The sequence below is a fragment of the Chiloscyllium plagiosum genome, unplaced genomic scaffold, assembly GCF_037043375.1.
Source record: "Chiloscyllium plagiosum isolate Xiang-an unplaced genomic scaffold, Cpla_swu_hap1 HiC_scaffold_16, whole genome shotgun sequence".
In the NCBI taxonomy this organism is placed as follows: Eukaryota; Metazoa; Chordata; class Chondrichthyes; order Orectolobiformes; family Hemiscylliidae; genus Chiloscyllium; species Chiloscyllium plagiosum.
Window position 1 is genome coordinate 43758844 of NW_028270154.1, and position 23140 is coordinate 43781983.

At 36.9% G+C, this 23140-nt stretch overlaps 1 protein-coding gene across 18 annotated transcripts in view; it reads right to left on the reverse strand.

The window, feature by feature from the left end:
* Positions 1-23140, reverse strand: part of ankhd1 (ankyrin repeat and KH domain containing 1) — a 159478-nt gene that overhangs the window by 35326 nt on the left and 101012 nt on the right. For 11 of the 18 annotated variants that reach the window (XM_043703618.2, XM_043703616.2, XM_043703628.2 and 8 more), the window contains 4 exons: positions 17086-17826; positions 8935-9083; positions 5587-5698; positions 2844-2989 (listed from right to left, as the gene is read on the reverse strand). In XM_043703618.2, coding sequence (XP_043559553.2) covers positions 2844-2989; positions 5587-5698; positions 8935-9083; positions 17086-17826 — 1148 coding nt within the window. The remainder of the gene's footprint in view (positions 1-2843; positions 2990-5586; positions 5699-8934; positions 9084-17085; positions 17827-23140) is intronic. The other 7 variants (XM_043703617.2, XM_043703634.2, XM_043703626.2 and 4 more) reach the window with 3 other exon arrangements.

Genomic DNA, 23140 nt, shown 5'->3' on the forward strand with positions numbered 1-23140 from the left:
GGATCACCTCTACTGACCTTCTTGAACAAGGGCACAACATTTGCAATCCTCCTGTCCTCTGGAACTAAACCTGTAGACAATAACGACTCAAAGATCATGGCCAAAGGCTCCACCATCTCCTCCCAGCTTCCCAGGAATTGGATAAATCCCATCCAGCTCCGGGGACTTATCTACTTGCACACCTTCTAGAATTGATAACACCTCCTCCTTACTAACCTCAATCCTTTCCAGTCTAATATCTCTTATCTGATTCTTCTCCTCTCCAATATTCTCCTTTTCCAGAGTGAAAAACCAATGAGAAATATTCATTTAGCTCCTCTCCAGTCTCCACAGGGTCCACACACAACTTGCCACTTATGTCTTTGACTGGCCCTATTCCTACCCGAGTCTTCCTTGTATTCCTCACATACCTATAGAAAGCTTCAGGGTTCTGCTTTATTCTACCTGCTAAAGACTGCTCATGCCCCCTCCTTGCTCCTCTTAATTCTGTCTCTAAATCCTTCCTAGCTAATCTGTAACTCTCCATCGCCTCATCTGAACTATCTTTTCTCAACGTCACATAAGCCTCCCTCTTCAGCTTAACAAGAGATACAATTTCTTTAGCAAACCGCGGTTCCCTTACCTGATCACTTCCTCTCTCCCGACAGGGACATACATATCAAGGACATGCAATATCTGTTCCTTAAACCAGCTCCACATCTCAACTGTCCCCATTCCCTGCATTTTGCTACCCTATTCTATGTCTCTTAAGTCTTGCCTAATCGCATTATAATTGCTCTTACCCTGTAGCACGTACCTATCCCTTTCCATTGCTAAACTAAACATAATCGAATTATGGTCACTCTCTCCAAAGTGCTCACTAAATGAAACTTACACAAGAAATTTGGAAGGCTAAAAAGGGGCCATGAAATTCCTATGGCAAATAGGATTAAGGAGAATCCCAAGGCATTTTAGACACATAGTAGGAGCAAAAGGTTAATGAGAGAAAGAATAGAGAAGGGCTGATGAAGGGCTTTTGCCCGAAACATCGATTTTCCTGCTCCTCGGATCCTGCCTGACCTGCTGTGCTTTTCCAGCACCACTCTAATCTAGACTCTAATTTCCAGCATCTGCAGTCCTTGTTTTTACAGAGAGAAAGAGTAGGTCCACTCAAGGATCATGGAGAGAATTTATGCCTTGAACTACAAGTAGTCAGTGAAGCCCTTAATACATTTTAAAAGTCAGTATTCACCAAGAGGGACGTGGGTGATGCTAAGATTTTTAGGTGGTCTCTGTGCGTCCGTGATATTGATATTAAAGTCATGTTGTTGGCTGTCTTGAAAACAATTATGACTGATAAGTACCCAGGTCCCGATGGGACCGACCTTAGGATGCTGACGGAGACAAGGTAAGAGATTGCCTCGACCTTGATAGAGAATTTTGTATCCTCTTTCACCGCAGGCAAGGTCCTAGAAGATTGGCTATTCTCCAATGTTGTTCCTTCGTTTATGAAGGGCAACAGGGATAATCTGGGTAATTATAGACTCATCAGCCTTACATCAGGGATGGGGAAATTGGAGAAATAGGCTGGTCCAGAAGATTAAGTCACATGGAATCCAAAGCGAGTTGGAAAACTGAATAAAAAACTGGCTTGATCAAAGAACTCAGAGGGTAGTTGTGCAGGGTGTTTTTTTCTGATGGAGATGTGTTACCCGGCATTCTGCAAGGATCAGTGCTAGGACCTCTTGTTGTAATATACATAAATAATTTAGATAAAAACATAAGTGGTCTGGTTAGTACTTTTGCAGATGATATTCAAATTGGAGTTGTGGATAATGCAGAAGGTTGTCAAAGGATGCAGCAAGATACAGGTAAGTTGGACAGAGAAATTGTAATTGGAGTTTAATCCATTAAAGAGAGTGAGGGGATGTATTTTGTGGTGTCAAATGCAAAAGGAAAGTATCTAGTAAATGGTAAGCCCCTTAAGAGCGTGGACATAGAGGGATTTTGGGGTACACATCCATAGTTCCCTGAAAGCAGCAACACAAGTAGCTAAGGTGGTAAAGGAGGCATACCACATGCTTGCAACTGTACAAGACTTTAGTTCGGCCACATTTGGAGTACTCGTGTGAAGTTCTGGTCATCATACTATAGGATTATGGAGGCTTTGGAAAGGTACAAAAGAGATGTTGCCTGGATTGGAACATATTAGTTAAGGAGAGATTGAAGTAACACTACAGCATCAGAGGCTGAGGGACAACTTATGGAAGCATATAAAATTATGAGTGGCATGGCTAGGGAGTCTTTTTCCAGGATGTGGGGTGGGGGTGGTGAAGAATTTAAAAAGAGATGCTCAAGGCAAACTTTGTTTTTTTTTTAAAACAGAGGGTGGTAGTTGGCCTGTAACATGCTGTAGGTAGTAGAAGTAGATCCAATAGCAACATTTGAAGCATTTAGACAGACATGAATTGGCAGGAAATACAATGATATGAACCATGCCCAAGCAGATAGTATTAGCTTTCAATGGCATCACGGTTGACACAGACATGGTGGGCCAAAAGACCTGTTCCTGTGGTGTACTGTATATCCTCTCCTTTCCTTTGCAGATCCAAAACTCATTTGCCTACACTGAAATCCACTCATCAGGTTTAGCCATTTAATCTGGGAGTCTTCCCAGTTTTAAGCTTCCAGCCATACTCCTTAGAATGCTTCTTATTTGCGTAAATTTGGATACAAGGCTCTCCATACCATCATTCAAATGCCCAAATCAAGTTATACACTGATAAAAGATGATAAAAGACTGTCATGTTACACTAGTATTTAGCCATCATTCAAGAACGGTCAACCACAAGAAGGTCTCTCACCTCTTGCCTGCCTCCGGAACAAGCCAGTGACAATGGTGTATCCTTGGTGCGTTCAGATTGCGCTTCAATATCTGCTCCTTTGTCCAACAGAATTTCTACAACGCCAACGTGACCAGCAGTAGCAGCCAAAATAAGTGGAGTAAAACCTAACCAGATGAAAAAGAGAGAACCATTTTAACTGGCAAAATAGCTAACCTGTTTTTACGTGACTAGTCTGGTTAATAAAATAGGATTTCCATTCTGCATTCTTGAGTTCAACCATTCTGTAGTGGAAGACATCAAATGACTCTAAATGGGAGTTTTTGTTTGTTTACTGTACAGCACATAGTTACACTGATGAGCCCCCTGTGACTTTTCAAGTAGTGAAACACTTCTGGATGTCATTAGATGATTTCTGTATCTAAGAGTACTGCCAAACCCAATATCATATTTTGCTAACTATTATGAGTCAAGGGCAGAATAACAAACAACGATCTTCCAAACAAAATCTCAAAAATATTCCCGTATTTGGATGAATACATGAAACTTCGGGTATTTTAAATTCAAATCTGAATTTGAAAGCATCCCACAATCCATTGTATCAATCAAACAGTAGCGAGGTTTATGCTCACTCATTTCGTAAGGTTCCATATATAGCTAGTAGGTGAAATTGCAACTCCTTGCTAAATAGTTATACTAAACTACAGACTTCTCAAAATAGAATGTCAAGATTTGCTTACCAATTCAATAATCAAAATGACTCTCTCACTCCAAAAGATCAGATGGGGTACAAAGTAAATATCAATATAACAGTTTAATCAAGGAACAATCTCTATATGGATGAGTCACCACTACTGTTTTTAAAATTAGTGGAATCTGCACAGCCTTCTAGAGACAATGGCCACTGACAACACATGCCAAACATCTGAACTGGTCATGTTTACTAGCCCTGGTTGGAGAATTAAGAGCTTTACTTTGCACAGTCCAGTAAAGCAGCTCTGCTTGGAGAAAGGAGTTGGAGTGTCTGTTAAAATAGTGAGATGAAATAATGTGGAATGAAAATCTTGCGGAAGCTGAACACTTGTATGAACGCATTTGGTCAGTGGCCTGCTTCCATGCTTTAAAGCATACAAAGATATTGTACGTAAGTAGCCTAACTGCTTTCTAATCCTCCCTGTGTCCTAACGCAAAGGTCAGATTTACAGCTGTAAAAAAAAGTCTTAATATTTCAACTACCAATAAACACCCCAATTACTAAAAAGCAGTTTCAAGTCACATAAAGAAAGGGTAGCATAATGGTAATATTAGTGGACAAGTGTTCCAGATGCCACAAATAATGTTCAGGTGGGAGAAGTACAATTCCCACCAAGACAACGAAGAGAAATTAAATCCAAATAATTAATATAAGTGGAATAAAACAGTCCTATCTTTAAAAAAATCATTTGTACGTGTCACTGGCTGGGCGTTTATTGCCAAACCTACTTGTCTTTGAGAAGGGGTGGTGAGCTGCCTTCTTGAACCTCTCCACTTTATTTTTGGTCGACTCATCATGCTGTAAAGAGGAATTCCCAGGATTTTGACACAGAAATACTGAAGGAGCAAGGATGTTTTCCAAGTCAGTCCTGGAGGGGAAATTACAGGTGGTGTTGCTCCATGTATCTGCTGTCCTTGTCCTTCTATAGTTTTAGTTGTGGGCTTTGAAGATGCTGTTTAAGTAGCCTTGTTGAATTTCTGCAGTGCATCTTGTAGTACACAGAACTATCACTAAACATCAACCTCGGACACACGGAATGTTTATGGCTATAATGCTAATCAAGCAAGCTGCTTTGTTCTGGTTGGGTTTTTATAACAACCGGCAATAGTTTCAGTCATTGTTGAACTTTTAAATCCAGATTTTTGCTGAAGTCAAATTCCACTATTTGCCAAGGCGGGACTTGAACTGGTGTCCATAAAACCACAAGATGGAGGAACAGAAGTAGGATATTCAGCCCATTGTGTCATTCAGTGAGATCATGGCTGAACTAATAATCCACAACTCTGCTCTGCTACCTTTCCTCCATACCACGGATTCCTTTACTGATTAAATATCTTCCATCTCAGCCTTTAATATACTTAATGACTGAACCTCAACAGCCCGAAGGTAAAGAATTCCACAGATCCACTACCCTCAGAAGAAATTGTCCTCATCCCTGTAGTAAATGTGAGACCCCTTACTAAGATTATGCCCTCTGTCTGAGACTTTCCCACAAAGAGAAATAATCTTACCACAGCTACCAACTCCTCCAAGAATTCTGCATCTTTCATTAAGGCTGGCTTTCATTTTTCGATATTCCAACAAGTACAGACAAGTACAATTTACTCAATCGCTCCTCACACTACAATCACTATACCTAGTATCTGCCATTCAAACCTTCCATGCCCCAAGAACACTATCTGGCTCCCTAGATAACTAAATCAGTGATAATACAACAATGCCACTACCATGATGATTAAATTAATGAATATTCAAAATTTCTGCTTTATTTAATGACCCTGAAAGACATCTAACCTCCTTACCCAATCTGCCTTACATGCATATTCCTCCCAAAAAGTCAAGCAGATTTATGCTTATAAAAGTAATAACTAATTCTCTCTCAAACTATGAATATGATTTTTCACTAAAGTGGACTGCATGCAAACTCTCACCTGAACTCAGTAGCTTCAAAAGCTTGTTTTATGAATTCCATTAAATAAAAGATTATCCAAGTGTGAAACTAGTCCATACCTTTTTTATCTCTATGTTCAATATTGGCACCACGAGCTATTAAAACTGAAACAAGTTCTTCATGTCCCCCAGCACAAGCCAACGTTAATGCTGTATCGTGGTTACTCTCCGTCTAAGTAGAAAGACAGCACATTCAGTAATGTAGGAACGATTAAGTGCATAATACGGATTCAAATATTCAAAGCAAGGAATAATATTTATACCTGTCACGAAGACATAAAAACACAGGAAAAACAAATAAAAAGCCTTTGCGCCCTGCAAAACTGTTTATATTAAGAGCTTGGTTCTTCATCTACTTAAGTAACGCATTGCAGCATTTCCCCAATATCCCCAGATTCCTTTAGTACCCAAGTACTTGTTGATGTTTTACCATCTTATACATCATTGCACTAGTTATGTTCACTAATACAGTTCAATCTCGAAGTCTTTTTCGGTTTCTGCTGGAAGGATGAATTGACAAATTCCCAAGATCTGCTGGATTTCAGCAAGCAAAATAGTTAAATGCATTAGTTTTAATTCACCAAAACCTGACTGGAAATTATCTAATCCAATTATTTATTCAAACAGGGAGGTAGGCAGTTTGCTGTTTAACATTTTCTCTCTGACAACTGTTAAAAGTTTAATATCTATTAAAAAGGTATTGCAAAGCACTTGGATAAGTTCAAGAAATTGGCAGGGCCAACATGGTTTTGTCAAAGGAAAATCATTTAGCTTAGTTATTGGAATTCTTTGAAGTAGTAACTTGTGCTGGAGGTAAGGAGGAACCAGTGCATGTACTGTTCTTTAATTTCCAGAAGGCACTTAATAAAAGTGCCACAGTAGAAGGTGATTGCAGAAAATGAATGCTTATGCATATGCTGGCAATAAGTCTCAAGTAGTATGGCACCAGCATCAGTGCTGGGGTCTCAATTCTTTATATTTTATATAAACGACTTGGATGAAGGGGCTGATTTTATCATTAGTAAATCTAGCCGAGTTATGAAGAGGACATAAGGTGTCTATAAAAGGAATACAGAAGGTTACGAGAATAGGCAAACATCTGGCAAATGGAATACAATGTTGAAATGTGTGAACTTGTCCATTTTGGCAGAAAGAACAAAAGAAAGCATATTATCTAAATGATGAGAGGATACAAAGCTCTCAGATGCAGAGATTTGGGCATCCTAGTGCTTGAATCACAAACTTAAAAATGTGTTGCTGGAAAAGCGCAGCAGGTCAGGCAGCATCAAAGGAACAGGAGAATCAACATTTCGGACATAAGCCCTTCTTCAGGAATCTGGCTTATGCCCGAAACATCGATTCTCCTGTTCCTTTGATGCTGCCTGACCTGCTGCGCTTTTCCAGCAACACATTTTTAAGCTCTGATCTCCAGCATCTGCAGTCCTCACTTTCTCCATGAATCACAAAGTTAGGATGTAAGTATAACAAGTAATCAGGAAAGCGAATAGAATATTATGGTTTATGGAGAGGGGAATTGACTGCAAGAGTAGGGACGCGATGGTTTAGTTCGATACAAGTGTGACAGCATCTGGAGTACAGTACTGATCACTATACTCAGGAAAGGATTTAATCCCTTGGAAGCACTCGAAGTTTACTAGACGAATAAGTTGACTGCCTTCTGAGAAAAGACGACCTATATACACTGGAAATTATGAAGTTAGAGGTGTGATATTCAAAATCATGCAAGAGATTGAGGGGATTTGATGGGTGGATGTCGAAAGGATACTTCCTCTTGTGAAAGAATCCAGAATAAGTGGTCATAAAGAGGGAGTTTTTAAATTAAAATCTCACTGTTGAATACCTTTGAAATTCCAATCCTCAAAAGAAAGCAAATGCAGAATCTTTAAACAATTTTAAGGGAGAGGTTAGATTAGACTCTTGATTATCGAGGGGATGAAAGATTATCAAAGATATGCAGCAATGTACATGTTAAAATCAGATCAGCCATGATGTTATTAAATAGTGGAGCAGGCTCAAAGTGGACTTCTCATTCGTGAAGAAGGGCTCATGCCCGAAACGTCGATTCTCCTGCTCCTCGGATGCTGCCTGGCCTGCTGTGTTTTTCCAGCACCACATTTTTCAACTCTGGTACTCCAGCATCTACAGTCCTCACTTTCTCCTACTCTTGTTCCTCGTTTGTTTGCTCATTTGTCTAAAATGCCTTGCTATTTGCATGGCATGCATTAGCTTGTGATTCATATATTTTTAGATTAGATTAGATTAGATTACTTACAGTGTGGAAACAGGCCCTTCGGCCCAACAAGTCCACACTGCCCCGCCGAAGCGCAACCCACCCATACCCCTACATGTACCCCTTATCGAACACTACGGGAAATTTAGCATGGCCAATTCACCTGACCTGCACATCTTTGGACTGTGGGAGGAAACCGGAGCACCCGGAGGAAACCCATGCAGACACTGGGAGAACGTGCAAACTCCACACAGTCAGTCGCCTGAGGCGGGAATTGAACCCGGGTCTCTGGCGCTGCGAGGCAGCAGTGCTAACCACTGTGCCACCGTGCCGCCCCATAAGGACACCCAGACCCCTTTGAAAGCCAACATTCATTACCAAGTTTCATTATTTCAAAAAAGTCTGCCTTTGTAATATTACTATGAGAAAATTTGGATGCATTATGTTCAGTCCCCCATCGGGATACCTTTAAACAACCTGTATAGATATATTATTACATCTCTCGAGTAGGCAGGACTTCAATCCAAACCTCCTGGCTCAATTGTAGGGGATACTATCATTGCACCACAAGAGCCCTCCAGTCCCCTCATCTAAATCACTAAGATATAGATTTTAAGTAGCTAAGACTCAAGCACTGATCCCTGCTGTGTTATGAATTACTGATTCCTAATCCAAAAAAAGACACTCACTCATGCTGGTTAACTACTCTACTATTCATTCTAACTTCTTAGCTCTAGCTCTGTGCACAAACTTTACTATGACAGCTTACTGAATTGTAAACCTATACACTATAAACCTATAGACTATAAACCTATACACTATACGCACTGCTTCCCCTTACCCACTGTACGAGTTACTTCCCCGAACAAAAAAAAGTCTTGTCAAGCAATATTGCCCTACAAGAAATTCACACAGCATATAACATGAATAGGCAGAGTCCAAGTGTTTGATATCAAACCCTGAACAGTCTACAGTACTTCCCCAATGCCACCAGGCTAATTAGCCACAAATCACGAAACATGAAGACAAATCATTTAAATTGTTATATCACAAGCTTCAACCGTTTATCTTGAACTGTATAAATTTATTAAAATGTTCCGTAATTTGTTATTTGACAACCCATTTCCTGCTCAATTACACGCTTTTAGAATATTTACCTGTGCGTCAATTTCAACTGAAGGATAGAGAGGCAGCATTGATGAAGGAGAAACAACTGGACTGGGAGTTTGAGTCCGAGGCTGAGGAGTAGGGGGTGTTGTAGTGTGGGAAGAAGCATTCGGTCCAGAAGGCATTCTACTACTCACTGCTGCAAAACAAAATCAGTTGTCATTTCCTCAAAATGAGAAAGAACTCGAGTTTGTTCGGTTGGTACAAGCCTCCATATAGATCAAGCATATTTTACAAAGGGAGATTATGTAACAGTACCATTTGCAATATTCTGGAAATGTAACCTAGATGAAAATAAATTAAATAAAACTCAAATATCATTTTGTTTAAGATGTAATAAAGACAAATTTAACATCGCCAACAGTACCTCAAAGCTGTTCCATTATTATGCCAATATTTTACAGATATATTATGTCATGCCTAAATAAGAAAGTGAAATATTTGGCAAAGAAAATTGAAAAATGCTCACTTAAGTAGTTAATAATTTTGAACTGCAGTCCAAGTCGTTTCAAAGATGCCAACCTGTTAGCTTTGGCCCTCAAAAAACCCCACTGAGTTTATCAAATGAAAAACTGTTTCAAGATTCAAATTATGAAAATAAAAATGTTGACCATATAAACAGAACATACAAAACAGAATGATATTCTACGAGTGAAGATTTAAGTTGTAGAATTGTTCAGTTCCAGATTCTTTCTTTGCTTTAATGAGGTTTCAATTAGTCTGGATAAGCAAAATTAAATTAAAACAAAAAATTAACTACTTCAAAGATTGGAAGGCTAAAGGGTCTTGAATATTTCATAGAAATTTTAATCAGGTACTAGAAGCAATTTAAGTGATTTTTGGTGGTTTAATGTGGAGTAATCCCAAACAAATTCATATTAGGCAATTTATCTAATTATCCATCCCTGTCAAATGCCGATATGTAGCTAAGTCACTGTTAGTTAAACATAGTTTTAACAAGGCTCTACAAGAATTTTCAGTAAATTGGTTCCATGAAACTCCTATCTCCTTCAAATGAACTTAATTTCTTCTTGACTGAGTAAGAGCAATTAGTGGCCAACTCCAAATGTTCGAGGAAATAGAATGAAAACTAGATAAAATCTGATAGAATGGGAGTCTCTACTCCACATAAGGGAAGGGTGTTGAATATTTAAGGTTGTGACAGAGTCCAGGTTTGCTATGTAATTCTACTTCAATTTCACTTCAGTTTGCATTTCAAATTCCGATGACATCAGAGTAAAGGACTCTTTCACTTCATGATTGAATAAACTCGATCTTAGAAAAAAACATGCTCACAAATCTGGATGAGTGGAAGGACAAAAAGGTGCTCAGAGAGTGCTTAATTCAGCCTGTTAATCAAACTTTGCTCATGGAGGGTGATCTACAGGATGGTGAGCTTTATATATTGTAGGTTTCCAGTTTAGTTTTATTTACACTATTTTGCAACAATATATTTGCTTTTATAATTACAGCAATGAAAAATTTCCCAAGGAAGTTCTTCCATGCAAAGGTTTTTTTCTCAGGTGGAAATATTGTTTGGATGAAATAGTTTATCTCAATTCCCCCACCTATGTAGGTGGAAATAGTCCAACTAAAGTATTTGGCCAGGAGTAACCCAATGAGAAACAATTGCTGACATTTCCAGTTGCTATCCTGGTGTCATGCATTATTCCTGAAGGTCATGTGGTAAGCCAATGCAAAACCCTTGAAACCATTTCTACAATTATGCAAAGGTTAAGTGCAAAACTATTGTGACTCAGTCATTATTTGTATAGAAACAGACCTCCCACAAATCATTCAACAACATTTAGCTGTACAATTTACAAATTGAAAAAATGGGATCCCAATGATTCAGTAGACTGACGAACAATTTCGTGGAGTATAAAGACCAAAATGGCACTAATTTTCACTGTAGTCTTTACAAAGTTCAGATACATACTTGCTGGAAGCACTACAACTATACCTTAATGCTACAACATATTGGGGCAGGGCAATAGATAATAAACAGCTTAACTTCAAGTAAAGCTAAAACAACTCTATCATTCCTATTTTTGATCATTATCTGGCAATAAAATATACATTATAGATAGTGGATTCAGGATTTTGTTGCTGCCTGTGGTCAAACATCATGCCAATATTCATCACCAGACAAGAAGAATGGTCACTTAAGGCATCAAGATTTCAGCAACTTGGAGCAATATTGCCCCAGGAAAATATGTTTCCAGAAACAATAAGCCTGGACTTGTTTTTTTTTGGGAGGGGAGAAGCATTTAAATTATGGGAATGAACTTGATTTTTTCCTTTTATTTCCCTAATTTTCTCCCCTTAATTTTTAAGGCAGTCACACAAAATCATATATGGGTAGTTCCAATTCAGCTCAGTTAATAATACACTTGATGCAAGGTAATGGGTTTATATACTCCAGGATTTAAGCAGATAATCTAGGTACCAAGTCACCCAGACACTAAAGAGCTACAGGAATTGGAAATGCAACCTTTTAAATTAGATGCTAAACTTACCCAACTTCCTGTCCACATAGGAAACAGCATTACTTGCTTGCAAAATTGCCTTTAAACTAAAAGCAACTGCCATTTCACTTTTATTTATGGTAGGAGAGTTTTTTTAATCTGTAAATTGGCTGCTGTGTTTGAATTAGTGTATTAACATGTAGAAAATGCCCATCAAGGCTCTCCTCCCAAAAGTGTTCCACATTTTGAAGTCCTTAGCTTCAACAGGACATTGCCAAGTCTTTTTGTCATCTTATCCAGAATAACATGCTCCATCAAGACTAGTTGATCATGCAGAGCTTTACAGGTGAGTCCCAACTTATCTAATTCTACATGGTCAAGTGTGCATTTCCACAACAAAGGTACCAAGAGCTAAGAATTAGTATTTTGGTTGATTCATGCCTCATTATGCAAATTATTCACAGTTGCTAACCTCAGCAAATTTAGCATAAAGCAAGAGGTTTTTTTTAGGATACAAACTTGCCCAGCCAGCTATGAGGAAGGTGAAATGAAAAAACATATAACAAAGTTCCTGGACTTCAAGAGGTCTCCAATAAAGGACTACGTAAGAGACACTTGTACAAATTAAGCCACTGAATAGATTACAAGCTATGAGCGAGCTGAAGTGCAGTTATAAAAGGGAGCTAGATCACAAGATTGAGTAGGGAAATACAGTACACCACAGCTGGTAGCAGGATCCCTCACGTTTCCTGTACTGGTGACTAATTACAACAGTAGTTAAACATGCAGATGACACCAAGCAATGGAGATGTTAGAAAGAATTCAACGCCACAGAGAATCGAGACCAGAGAAGCTCAATAGAGACAAGTGCAAGGTAACGTATAACTGAAGTGAAGATGGGGCAGAATATACTATTAGAGGTGGTCAAGGAGTTGAAAGAGATGTAGAGATGATTGTTAATTCAACACTTGTTCAAGTAATGCCAACACTAATAATGCAGATTGACAGTGGGATAATGCTGCTGTATCAGGTGAATTCAAATCTCCAGAAATTCAAGCTGAAATCGTATAATTCTCCCATTTATCCTACACATGTGCTCATTGTCATACAAGGCGAGTAATGCATAACCCTTGGAGAATGTGTAATGTGTCGAGGTTGATTCCAATCAATGACGGTGGAGGGGAAAATACTATAAGAAATGGCTTCCTAAACTAAGCTTCCTTGGCCAAAAAAAATCTTGTAAATGAAGTAAATGAAAATTTCAATGCTGGCCCTGCTGGCCTGGTGCAAACATCTTCACACTAGGTGATTAACAAGTGGTCACAAAAGTGGTCAAAAAACCAAGATTTATTTATTAAAAAAAGATGGTGCAATTGGAAATGATTGAGCTGGGCATTCACAAACCCAGGACAAAGTACTGTTACAATAAAGGCTCCAAAAACATTTTGCAGTGCTTTTCAGAATTAAATGCTTCAAATCTCACATATGTACATGTTCTTCTGTCGTGTTCTCAGCAGAAGTAGTATGTGAAAATATTTGTTTTAACAGTTGCTGCTGATAGCAGATTTATGTGTAAAGTGCATATTACTACAAACTGAAAAAATCTTAAATCATTTTTTTCCCAAAAAGTCTGATAGCAAGAATCTCATTAATAAAAGATTAGACACGTGAAGCTTAAAAGTTAAAAAGAAAGCTCATTTGCAAGTTAAAAGAACTACATTACCTTCTTAGCTTTCCATGAAAGATCGTAAACATTAGATATAAATGTTGAAAGCACACTTTTTGAAGCTTAGTTACTGTTAGAAAATGCTACACAACAGCCAATTTACACAAATTCTCCTACAAACAACAACTACAGATTGTTTTGGCGTCATTGGAGATAAATGCAAAGGAACCTCAATTATCCGGTTTTACATTATCTGAATATCCAATTATCTGTTAAGATTGCAAGGTTCCGATGCTTGGTTAAACTAGGTTATCCGGCATTCGATTAACCAGACAAAATACTCCCTGCCTGTGCCCTTTGGATAATCTAAGCTCCTTTGTATTGACCAGGACAGAAAAAAATAGCAACTGAACAAAAAAACTTAATACTCCAGCTAGGTGACAGGAGGATGGTGTTCAAGTTGGGACCCACAGGCCCTAGGCCTTCTGGAACTGCAGGGTTAGAAACTGATTTAGAGTCTGTTTGCCTGGTCCATTTCAAACATCATTTCAGTAGCATTCTATTTCTGTCAGAGTGCACTAAAATTATTTAAGATCATTTCTTTTGGAGGATGGATATTACCTTTTCTGATTTAGGAGAGTATATGACCCAAGATGCATTTATATTGTTGCAAAGTTACCACCTTGCACAACAAAAAGGCTGTTGATCTAAAAGGGTCGCCACTCAAATGCTGCATATTAAAACAGTTAAGTTTTATTTTTGTTCTTTTGCATCAGACCCTTGTCCTTCCCATTTTGGATGTCATCTACCAGTTCATTTACTTTAAATATTATGAATTTTCAGTCAAGTGACCATTCTTCACACACAAGACCAAACAGATTACACAAATGACATAGGGATAATCACACCTGGACATCGTGTTCTCAGATAATACTCAAACATTCATTTTCTAGCAAAACACACAACAGGAACCAAGTGGCAGAATACTGGCAAATTTAATTTCAGTTTCCAGGCAAAACACTGCTGCAAAAACAACAGTTCATTTTAGAAGAACGTGCAATTTGAAAGATTCAGACAGACAAAAAAAAGGGGTGTTAAAATGCATCACAAAGATTTGAAAACCATAAGTAATAGTTCAGCATAGCACCAGGTTCTTATAATATTTGCACAATTGGGCCCCAGTTTTACTCCTTGAATAGTAATGATATAGGCAAATACAAGAACAGCAGAGTTATTAAAATCTTAACTTTAAACCTTTAGAATGGGACCAGCTGAAGACTGATAGGTGGAAAAGCTCTTTTGACAGTTCACATTAATAACCCTGAGTGAAATTAACCTGACTCGATTCTGCTCAAACTGAGTCAGCATGAAGCACAACATAAAACTATACCTAAATTAGCAATCTCATTTCAAAATGTGAGAATGAGTAGCACTGGAAGTATCACACTGGCCAAGTACTGAGTGCTCTTCCAATGTCAAGGCTAAGGAACAGAACTATTCGAGAATGGAGAGAGGCCTGGCAGAAACTTTTCAATGCAAACTGCTGATTTCTATGAGGAGATAAATTCAGCTAAGTAATCAGAACAATTAAAAAGAAAAACACATTTGTACAGCATTCTACCTTAACACAAGGCAGAGTCCTTAAGGCAACTTTTCATTGCTGGTTTCAACTCTGTTAGCTATATGAGGTAATCAAGAGAACAAATACTTTCAAGTGAGAATCCCTCCACCTACAGGGGCAAGAAGTTAATTGTTAAAATTCAACTGCTATTCATTCCAAGATTTGTATACAGCATAATTCAGTTTTAAGTCAAAAAATTTGAATATTTAAAAACTGATAACCCACTAAGTGACAACTTCAAAGTCCAAATTAATGGATTCACAATGTATTTAGCACACAAAACAAATTACTTAAAATTACAACAGAAAAAAGCCAAAGTCAAAGTGTTGCTCTCAAGGTGTCAGGTTGTTTTAAGATTTAATTATGAAAGGGATTTTACTTGCAGCAGATTTCCAATATAATACTAAGGTCTCATAACACCACCACTAGATGCCACTATTGCAGTAAACCACTGCAGCAACAGCGTACTTTTAAAATGCAAACATCTACCAACATCTAGTTAACAGCTAAGAAATTCAATAAGATCAAATCTCAATTATACACTCTAAGAAGCGAAAATCCAACGGAATATGAAAAACAAATCAGTTATGAAAACTATACTAGTTTTTCAAAAATGTCAATTGATCATATTTGAAATTGCAAGTCAAATTTTACACCTCAGGCTAATTTAAATAGTTCTCTAAATATCAAATAAAATCAAGCAGAGAACCACAATTTTGAAATTGCAAAATAAAGTGCACCACTGTGACTACCCATTTCCTTTACATTTGTTTAACCACTTCAAATTAACAAAATACTTGAAAGATGGGATCTATACTTGTAATTAATATCACCTTTAACTTGTTTTATTTCAATCCTCTTGTTGGTGCAAAATTTCATAAATAAGATTTATCATGATAAATACAAACCATCACTAAGACCATACGCTAGCCTTTGACATCTCCAATAAATAAATTCAACACCTTAAATACTGCAAGTATTCACCACAGTCAACAAAATAGCTGTATTATCATTTTCAAAAAAGATATTCTATCAGATGACAAATTTAAATTCCCAAGAAAAGTCTAAGATGAGGCTGATTCAAGATTAAACATTTAAAGTGATGCCCATTTTAGAAAAGTAAACCGTTTTCTATCATACACAGAGATACTTGTGAAGTTGAGTTTAAATCACTTTGGTTCATATTCTAAAGGATAAAGTATTTTGATTGGAGAATGGCAACATGTTACAAAAACCTTTGAAGCACAGCTGGAATGTGAAATAGGAAGGTCAGTACTAGTTTCTTAATGTCTATCATTTTTGATTTTGAACTCTTACTGGAAGCACTGCAATTATGCTAAACTGCTGTCTAATGGCAGTGTCCACACAATGTAAAAGAACTTCACTGTTCACTTTTAGTAAAGGAAAGGACAACTATTTGTAACAGCTACTTCATGTAAATGTAAACAAGACTGGTAGGCTGAAATTGTTTGGAAGTTATTACTTTTATTATCTATTATTGGTATTTTTTGTACTGTGGCAATCAGATTGCAAGTGGAGCAAAGCCATAGGTATAAAATAATCATTTGGAAGTGGTGCTTAACTATAGGTGGATCTGGACTTCTGATTTTTCACATCAAAGTGGTACTGTCCTTGCAGTGATAAAACCAAGATAAAACTATCCAAGTTATTTGTTTTAGCTTGATGTGATTTAAACTACTGTATGACAAAGGTCAATAACATTTGACAGACGAGTTATTAATCATTTGCAAAAAAGATTAAGGGCAGAACAAATATCAAAATTGAGATTCTGACCCATGCATCAACACATCTGATTGACAAAACAGGCCAACTTTGAGCAATAAAAGTTCTGATTATGTCTTAAAGCTAATGTATAATGTTTGAACTTAATTTCAAATGTGTTTATCCCTTATCTGCAAGCCCATTTTATTTTTCATTTAAAGAGATGAAGCATTAATAAAATTACAAGGAAATATTACATGAAGCTTATGAAAACTGGAAATCTGAAGTTAAAAAATCTGCTAAAAATGCACAGCCATGTAAACAAGCATCTGACAGAAAAATAAGCCAACTGGAGAAGATTAACCTTCATTAGGGCTATTCAATTGTGAACAAGAATCACTCAAAACATGAATCTTACTTTCTCTTTCAGATGATTATTTCCTCTGCACTTTCAGCATATATAGTTCAAATATCAAGAACTAATTTGAAAGGTATTAGTTAGTTGGTTTGTGCAGCCTTACTATTACAGTAGTTTCATTAAAGCATTAGTGTGCTGTTAAACTATAGTTGTGTATCAATGGATCTAACAAAAAGTCCATTTGTACCTAAAAGCTAGTAGGTATGAGCAAAGGTAAAAGGTAAAGTTGACCAATTCTGAACCCACCTGCCATGATGTCATCAAGAGTGTCAGTTAGCGTCTGCGCTGGAGTTGCAACCATTAATCCATCAGGTGCTTGAGCTAAGAGTCCCTGTCCAAGTCCAGCAAGTTGTGCCTGTCCTAACAAAGGCTGGTTCACAATTACTCGCTGTAGATCAGGTACATTAGTGATAGGATAAACAGAACTAGTAAAGTTTGGAGACACTGGAGTTGCTAAAGGTTGGATAGGAACAAACCCCATTTGGGTTGCAGGTGGCTGCTGCTGGCCATCTCTGTGCAAGATGGTGTCCACCTGAGGCAACTTTGAAAAGTCTTCCTCCGGCAGACAGTCACCAGTCCCCACCTGAGGGAACAGTCCTCCATGTGGACATTGCTGCTGTTGTTGCTGGAGCTGAAGTGTCTGCTGTTGACCCTTGGCTTCCAAGTACTCTTTGGTAAACTGCTGCTGAGTTTTCAGCTGCAATTCCCTTTCAACTTTTTGCAGCTCTTTCAAAATCTTTTTCTTCTTCTGGACTTGCTCTTCTCTGCTTTTTTTAAGTTCTTCTATCTTGTCTTTGGTTAAAGTGTCTCCCTGAATCAACTCTAGTGACTTCAATTGTGCCTTCTCAATTGCGTTAATTCTTTGTCCCAGCTCTGTCAGCTTGCCTTCCGTCTCTTCCACAATGCATTCTAAAGGCTGGTATTCGTGGAAGGGCTGGACATCCTGTTCCGCTACCTGCAGGGGACTGGACTTCTGCTTGGATGTACCTAAGCACACGAAAAATGTTTGAAAAAAATGCCATGCAAAAATTACTTACCCATGTGAAACCAGTGTAAACTTTTCACCACTTTGAGGCTTTTATTCAGTCTAGCACTGAACATAAACTATTCTATATTTGCTTTGTTCAATCTAAAGTATTTGCATTCCAGATATCAGTTTTGCAAGGTATCTGAAATTATTTGCCATGATTTTTGTCTCAGTGCAAGAGGAAAAGGAAAAACATTACACAAAACAGTCTCCCATCATGATATTTCTAGAAAATATTTTTAGTGGGAAAATGCAAAAATAATAAGATGACTGCAATATTAAGACTTTTTAAAAAAATGTAGTATTATTAATATCATTTTAAATGATTATTCATTCTGATGTTTGAATGCTACACCTATATAAACTTAGAATTTCCAGTAATAACAGTTAACAGAATCAAACTAATCTTGGCTCATAGGAAAAAGTAAAAAGCTGCCAAAAATGGCATTAGTAGGAAATCAAATTTTCTGAAGCACATTTACAATATTCACACTTGGGACCATTTCTGTCCAATACGAGATAACCAATGCAACTAAAAGTTGTTACCTGAAGAAACCTGTGCCAATGACAAACTTGAAATTTCCCAATTTCCATTTAATTTTGATCTATGAGTTGGTAAATCAAATTAGCCACTGGATAAATTAAAATTATCCATCAAAATAAGATTTATATTATATAATGATCTGGAAAAAATATTCTTGCTTTTCTAGATTTCTTTAAAAGACTTCTACAATAGAAATCAAATATATTTTGGATATTATCAATTCTCCATATGTTGATGCCACATGGAAAGAGAAGATAGTGATGTACAAATATGTAAATATTTGTGTCACTGAATTAAATCACATTATACTATTTCAAGACAAGTAAATTTCCTTTGGGATGTTCCATAGTTTCATGCAATCATCTCTCTGCTAATATCAAACAAAGTAGTGTGTCAAGCATAACCTCTATTGTTTTTTGTAAAAAAAAAAAGTGGGTGATCTTAGCTGGAGGAGCAGGAACATTATCCACTATCTCAGGACTTGGGCTGGGGAAGGGGGTGGGGTGGAGTGGGGGGGGGAAATGCAGATGTAGTAGCTGTCCTCATCAGTGACCCTGGTTATCAAGTAAACATTAGACTTGGATAGGATGAAGCTCATCTTTGATCACAAGGGAAAAGAGCACATTGATATTCCTACCTTCATCTTTATCCTAACTCACATCTGATTTTGTGCCTACATTAGTTTCCAACCCAAGATTCTTCCATGGCCTCACTAATTTTTTTCTCAGCAACCTATTCAGGCCAACAATCTTCTAATTCCAGCCTCTTGGATTGTCTTGATTTTAGTTACTCCACTATTGGCAACCATTCCTTCAGATCTCTTCACTCTCAGCTCAAATTCCTTCCCCATCTCTGCCTCTCCAATCTTTAAGGCATTTGTTAAAACATTGCTTTAAAGCTTTAGATCAACTGTCCTAATATTTTCTTATGTGGCTGTCAAATTTTTGTTTCACAATGCTCCTGTGAAGCAGCTTGGGAAATTTAACTACACTAAGGTACAACTGAAATGCAAGATGTCTTTTATGCTCACAAAAATTGTTACTTGGGAAAAAAAACAGCACAGTAAACCTGAACCCATGAAACTACCATCCAAAAAGTATCATCCTCTTCCATAAAAAGCACAAAATTGATTAAATATGGTAGAAACAATTTTCAGATGAGAAACTTTAGTCAATAATGAAGGCTAAAAATATATTCAGCTTTTATCTCTGGAAAGTATCCATGCATATACTGTATAATTTTTTTTTTAAAAAGTGAAATAAGCCTGGCAAATGAGTCCACTAGTACTATGCAGGTATACCTTACATGACAGCAATCTCAAAAAAGCCAAATAGTACAGAAGGCAACTGAGAAAAAAAAATTATTGAAGCTTCAGTTTTCTGCTTGCATTAAATTTAAAATTAATACAAATGTAGGCATGTTAGAAATTTAAAACAATCCATTAACTTATTGAACTAGGATGTTCAAGCAGAAAGGAACCCTCAAACTTTTAAACCCAATTAGGAATTATTCTATTAAGTTTCATTTTTTGTTAATACAAAAAAAAGAGAACTGACAAAACTCAGTTGCCTGAAAAACAAAAGCTGTTTTAAAATATTTGCTTAGAGTCAAAGACACTAACTGTCTGTTTATACGGGTTTAAGACTTAATGCCATCATCGGATGGCCTGACCCAAAGTGAACAAATTTCTAACTTTTTATTTTTAATCAAACATGGAAATGTTCCGGCTGATAAAAACATCAGTGTAAACTTTTAAGACAGACACAAAGGTCATGTAAAAGCATTTGACAGATCTTTTGTTTGAGTGTGCAAACAATAATGCATCATTTGCCACTACATTACATAAAAATGAGATGACATTTTTATGCAATATTCACACAAAAAGATTGGCACAGTTTCATGCAGACGACACCCCTCAAATTTGACACAGAATGAATCAAAACTTCAAGATGAGCAGATTTCAATCATGTAGCAAAGCTGGTTTCCACATTTAAACTATGTTAATGTTCCAGGAATTCTACATTTTACAATGAAAATTGGATTTTTGAAACAATTTTTTGTAACTACAATACTCAACATATTAAACGATCCATAAGCTGTCCACTGTAATGACTTAATATTTTCACTAACAGCTGTACCAATACAAATTCCCAATCAACATTTTCCCCCAGTATTAACTAGTTTTACATAAATGCAGTTAAAGAACGGGACATGGCTATAGAAATAATATTTGAGAAGTGTTAATTAATTGGTTTGAAAGCTAAAACATTGCTTGGAGTGTCAATCATACAATGTTTACTGTAAAGGAAGTAATAGTACAAGATGTAAAAAAAAAAGTCTTATAAACACAAAATGACATTAAAAAGTAAGTGGCCAACTAACTCATTATGTCAACACTATTATATGAAAATTTAACATTAAATGCGAGCGAGATGGTTAACAATTAATTTAAAACAAGAAATGAGCAGTTTTCTTTGGTCATCTTTTACTGAAAATGTTTAAAATTTAAATACCTCATCTAATCCAATCACCAGCTTATTATACATCAAATTCAAACACAATTAAACTTCTTTGTAACTAAATTAGTGGTGTTACAATGCCAAATGAGTGATCAGTATATTAGGTTGCTAAACATATAATGCTGAATTTATTATAGTAAATTTCATGTATTTTATAGCTAAAATTTAAACCTCTGTCACTTAATTTATCAAACAGGAAACAGTTTGGTTTATTTTTTTAAAAAACAGGAAATTCTTCATTAACAAAGGGAAAATTTGTTAATCATTGCTCATGATTTGAACAGTCAAAACTGCAATGTGAACAGTTACTTGTGAAGAACTGTATTAGATAGATAGCTCCATCAGTTTCAAATCACAGATCACATGAAGGAGACAAACCCTATCTCAACTCGTGTGTTTGTTTTCAACTGGATCACCAAATGGTTTTGTTTGGTATTGCTACACCTGAGGAAATGGGACCACTTAATGTGAGTATTACAAGAGGAAGGTAGCCCAAGAGTTTTAGGGACCCAAGTCTTAAACTGTAATTGATACGACTGGTTTGTAGTTAAAGCGTATCCATTGTGGTTAGATCAGGGGGAGCAATTTTCACATTCCCATAGAAGATCCTAACAAAATATTTAAATTACTATTAAATATACTTTTTAAATAAGCACAGCAGTTAACTGTACTCACATCATTAATGAGTCTAAATCAAAATTAGGTGTTTTGCAGCTGTATGGCTCATCCTTCCAACAGATGTTAAAACCACCAATTTGAAAAAGGAATTTCGGTTAATGTAGTCTCCGGGAACATTTGTAAACAAATTATGTACCAATAATAAAAGAAAAAAGCTAGGCTAAATTGAGCTGTGCACTACAGTGGGCCCTTAATGATCACTGCTCAAATTATTTGAAAATGCGTATGCAGCAATGTATTTTGCATTCCAAGAAAAGGCCAATTACTAAGGTCAACGGGCACTGCAACAGTATATCTCTCAGACCATACATCGGCTTACAATTCCAGCTGATGCACTTGTGGAAGTGCTTTACACACTAAGCATCCTCAATTACAGAAGAAAGTGTTTAAATATAGTATGGAGGTATCTAGAACAGTTCCACCAAATGATCTGAGATCACTGTTCAGATCACCAATGAAATTGCTCAAGTGTCTTCAAGCCCTCACATCTCAGGAACTCCTGGTTGGTAAATATCTTCAAATACAAATGAGGATAGGAGAAGGTCACTGCAGAATGTAAAGAGTAGTCCTAGATAGTAAGGCATGTCAATTCAGCAGTAGCTATCATTAAGATGTCTCTAAATACTAATATCCACTTACTATTTTATAAAATAACATTCTCTTTTACTTGAAAAAACTAAGCACATCTTCACCTGGTTTCATACACTAAAACCTATTGAGGAATGCTACATCGCTGCATTTGACAGCTTATCATACAATTTTATTAAGACTGAGTTAACCACAAAAAATGTCCTTTTTAATCACTGGATACCTTGACAGACACACTCATCACCAGGATTATGGCTCTAAATCTTACTCTTATGAAATCTACACAGGTAACATAGCTGATCACATCCCTGCAAGGAATAACCACAATTATCTAACAGTCCTGTGGGAGAAGTTTAGGATAAGCCAAGAGACCCTCTCCTCCTTTTGTCTAACCTAACCACTAAAGTTCAGCTGTATACTCTGCTAGTGCCATGTGACCGTTCTAGTTATATTCCAGAACATTATGTTTCTCTCCGATGTCATGTGAGAAACACTAAAATTAGGGCAACATTTGCAATGTGTTACATCATACAGAATGCCTGCCTTCCCACAATTCTTCCCTCCATTTCCTGCCCACTTCGAGGTGTCTCAGAAATCAAGACACAGGTTTTGGCATAAAACTGAGTCTTGGAAGGTTGATTCTTTTCCATTTTTCCCTGATCATATTGGAGACAAAGATCTTACTTATATTCCATAAAGCCTTCCAAAGGAGGATTGTCTTAATCACTAGCTGACAGGCACAGATTTGAGGACAGCCTACACAACTGCCAATATCAGAAGCAGCATGAAGAACAGTAAAACTGATATGTGCTACTGCTGCTTTTCAGATTGTGAAAAAACCACCATGCCTCAGACTGAGGTGTGGAGCTTCAGTGAAAACTGCTCGTTTCTCTGTAATATAAACCATACTGGGTATAAATCTTAGACGCAAGTGAAGTCTTATAC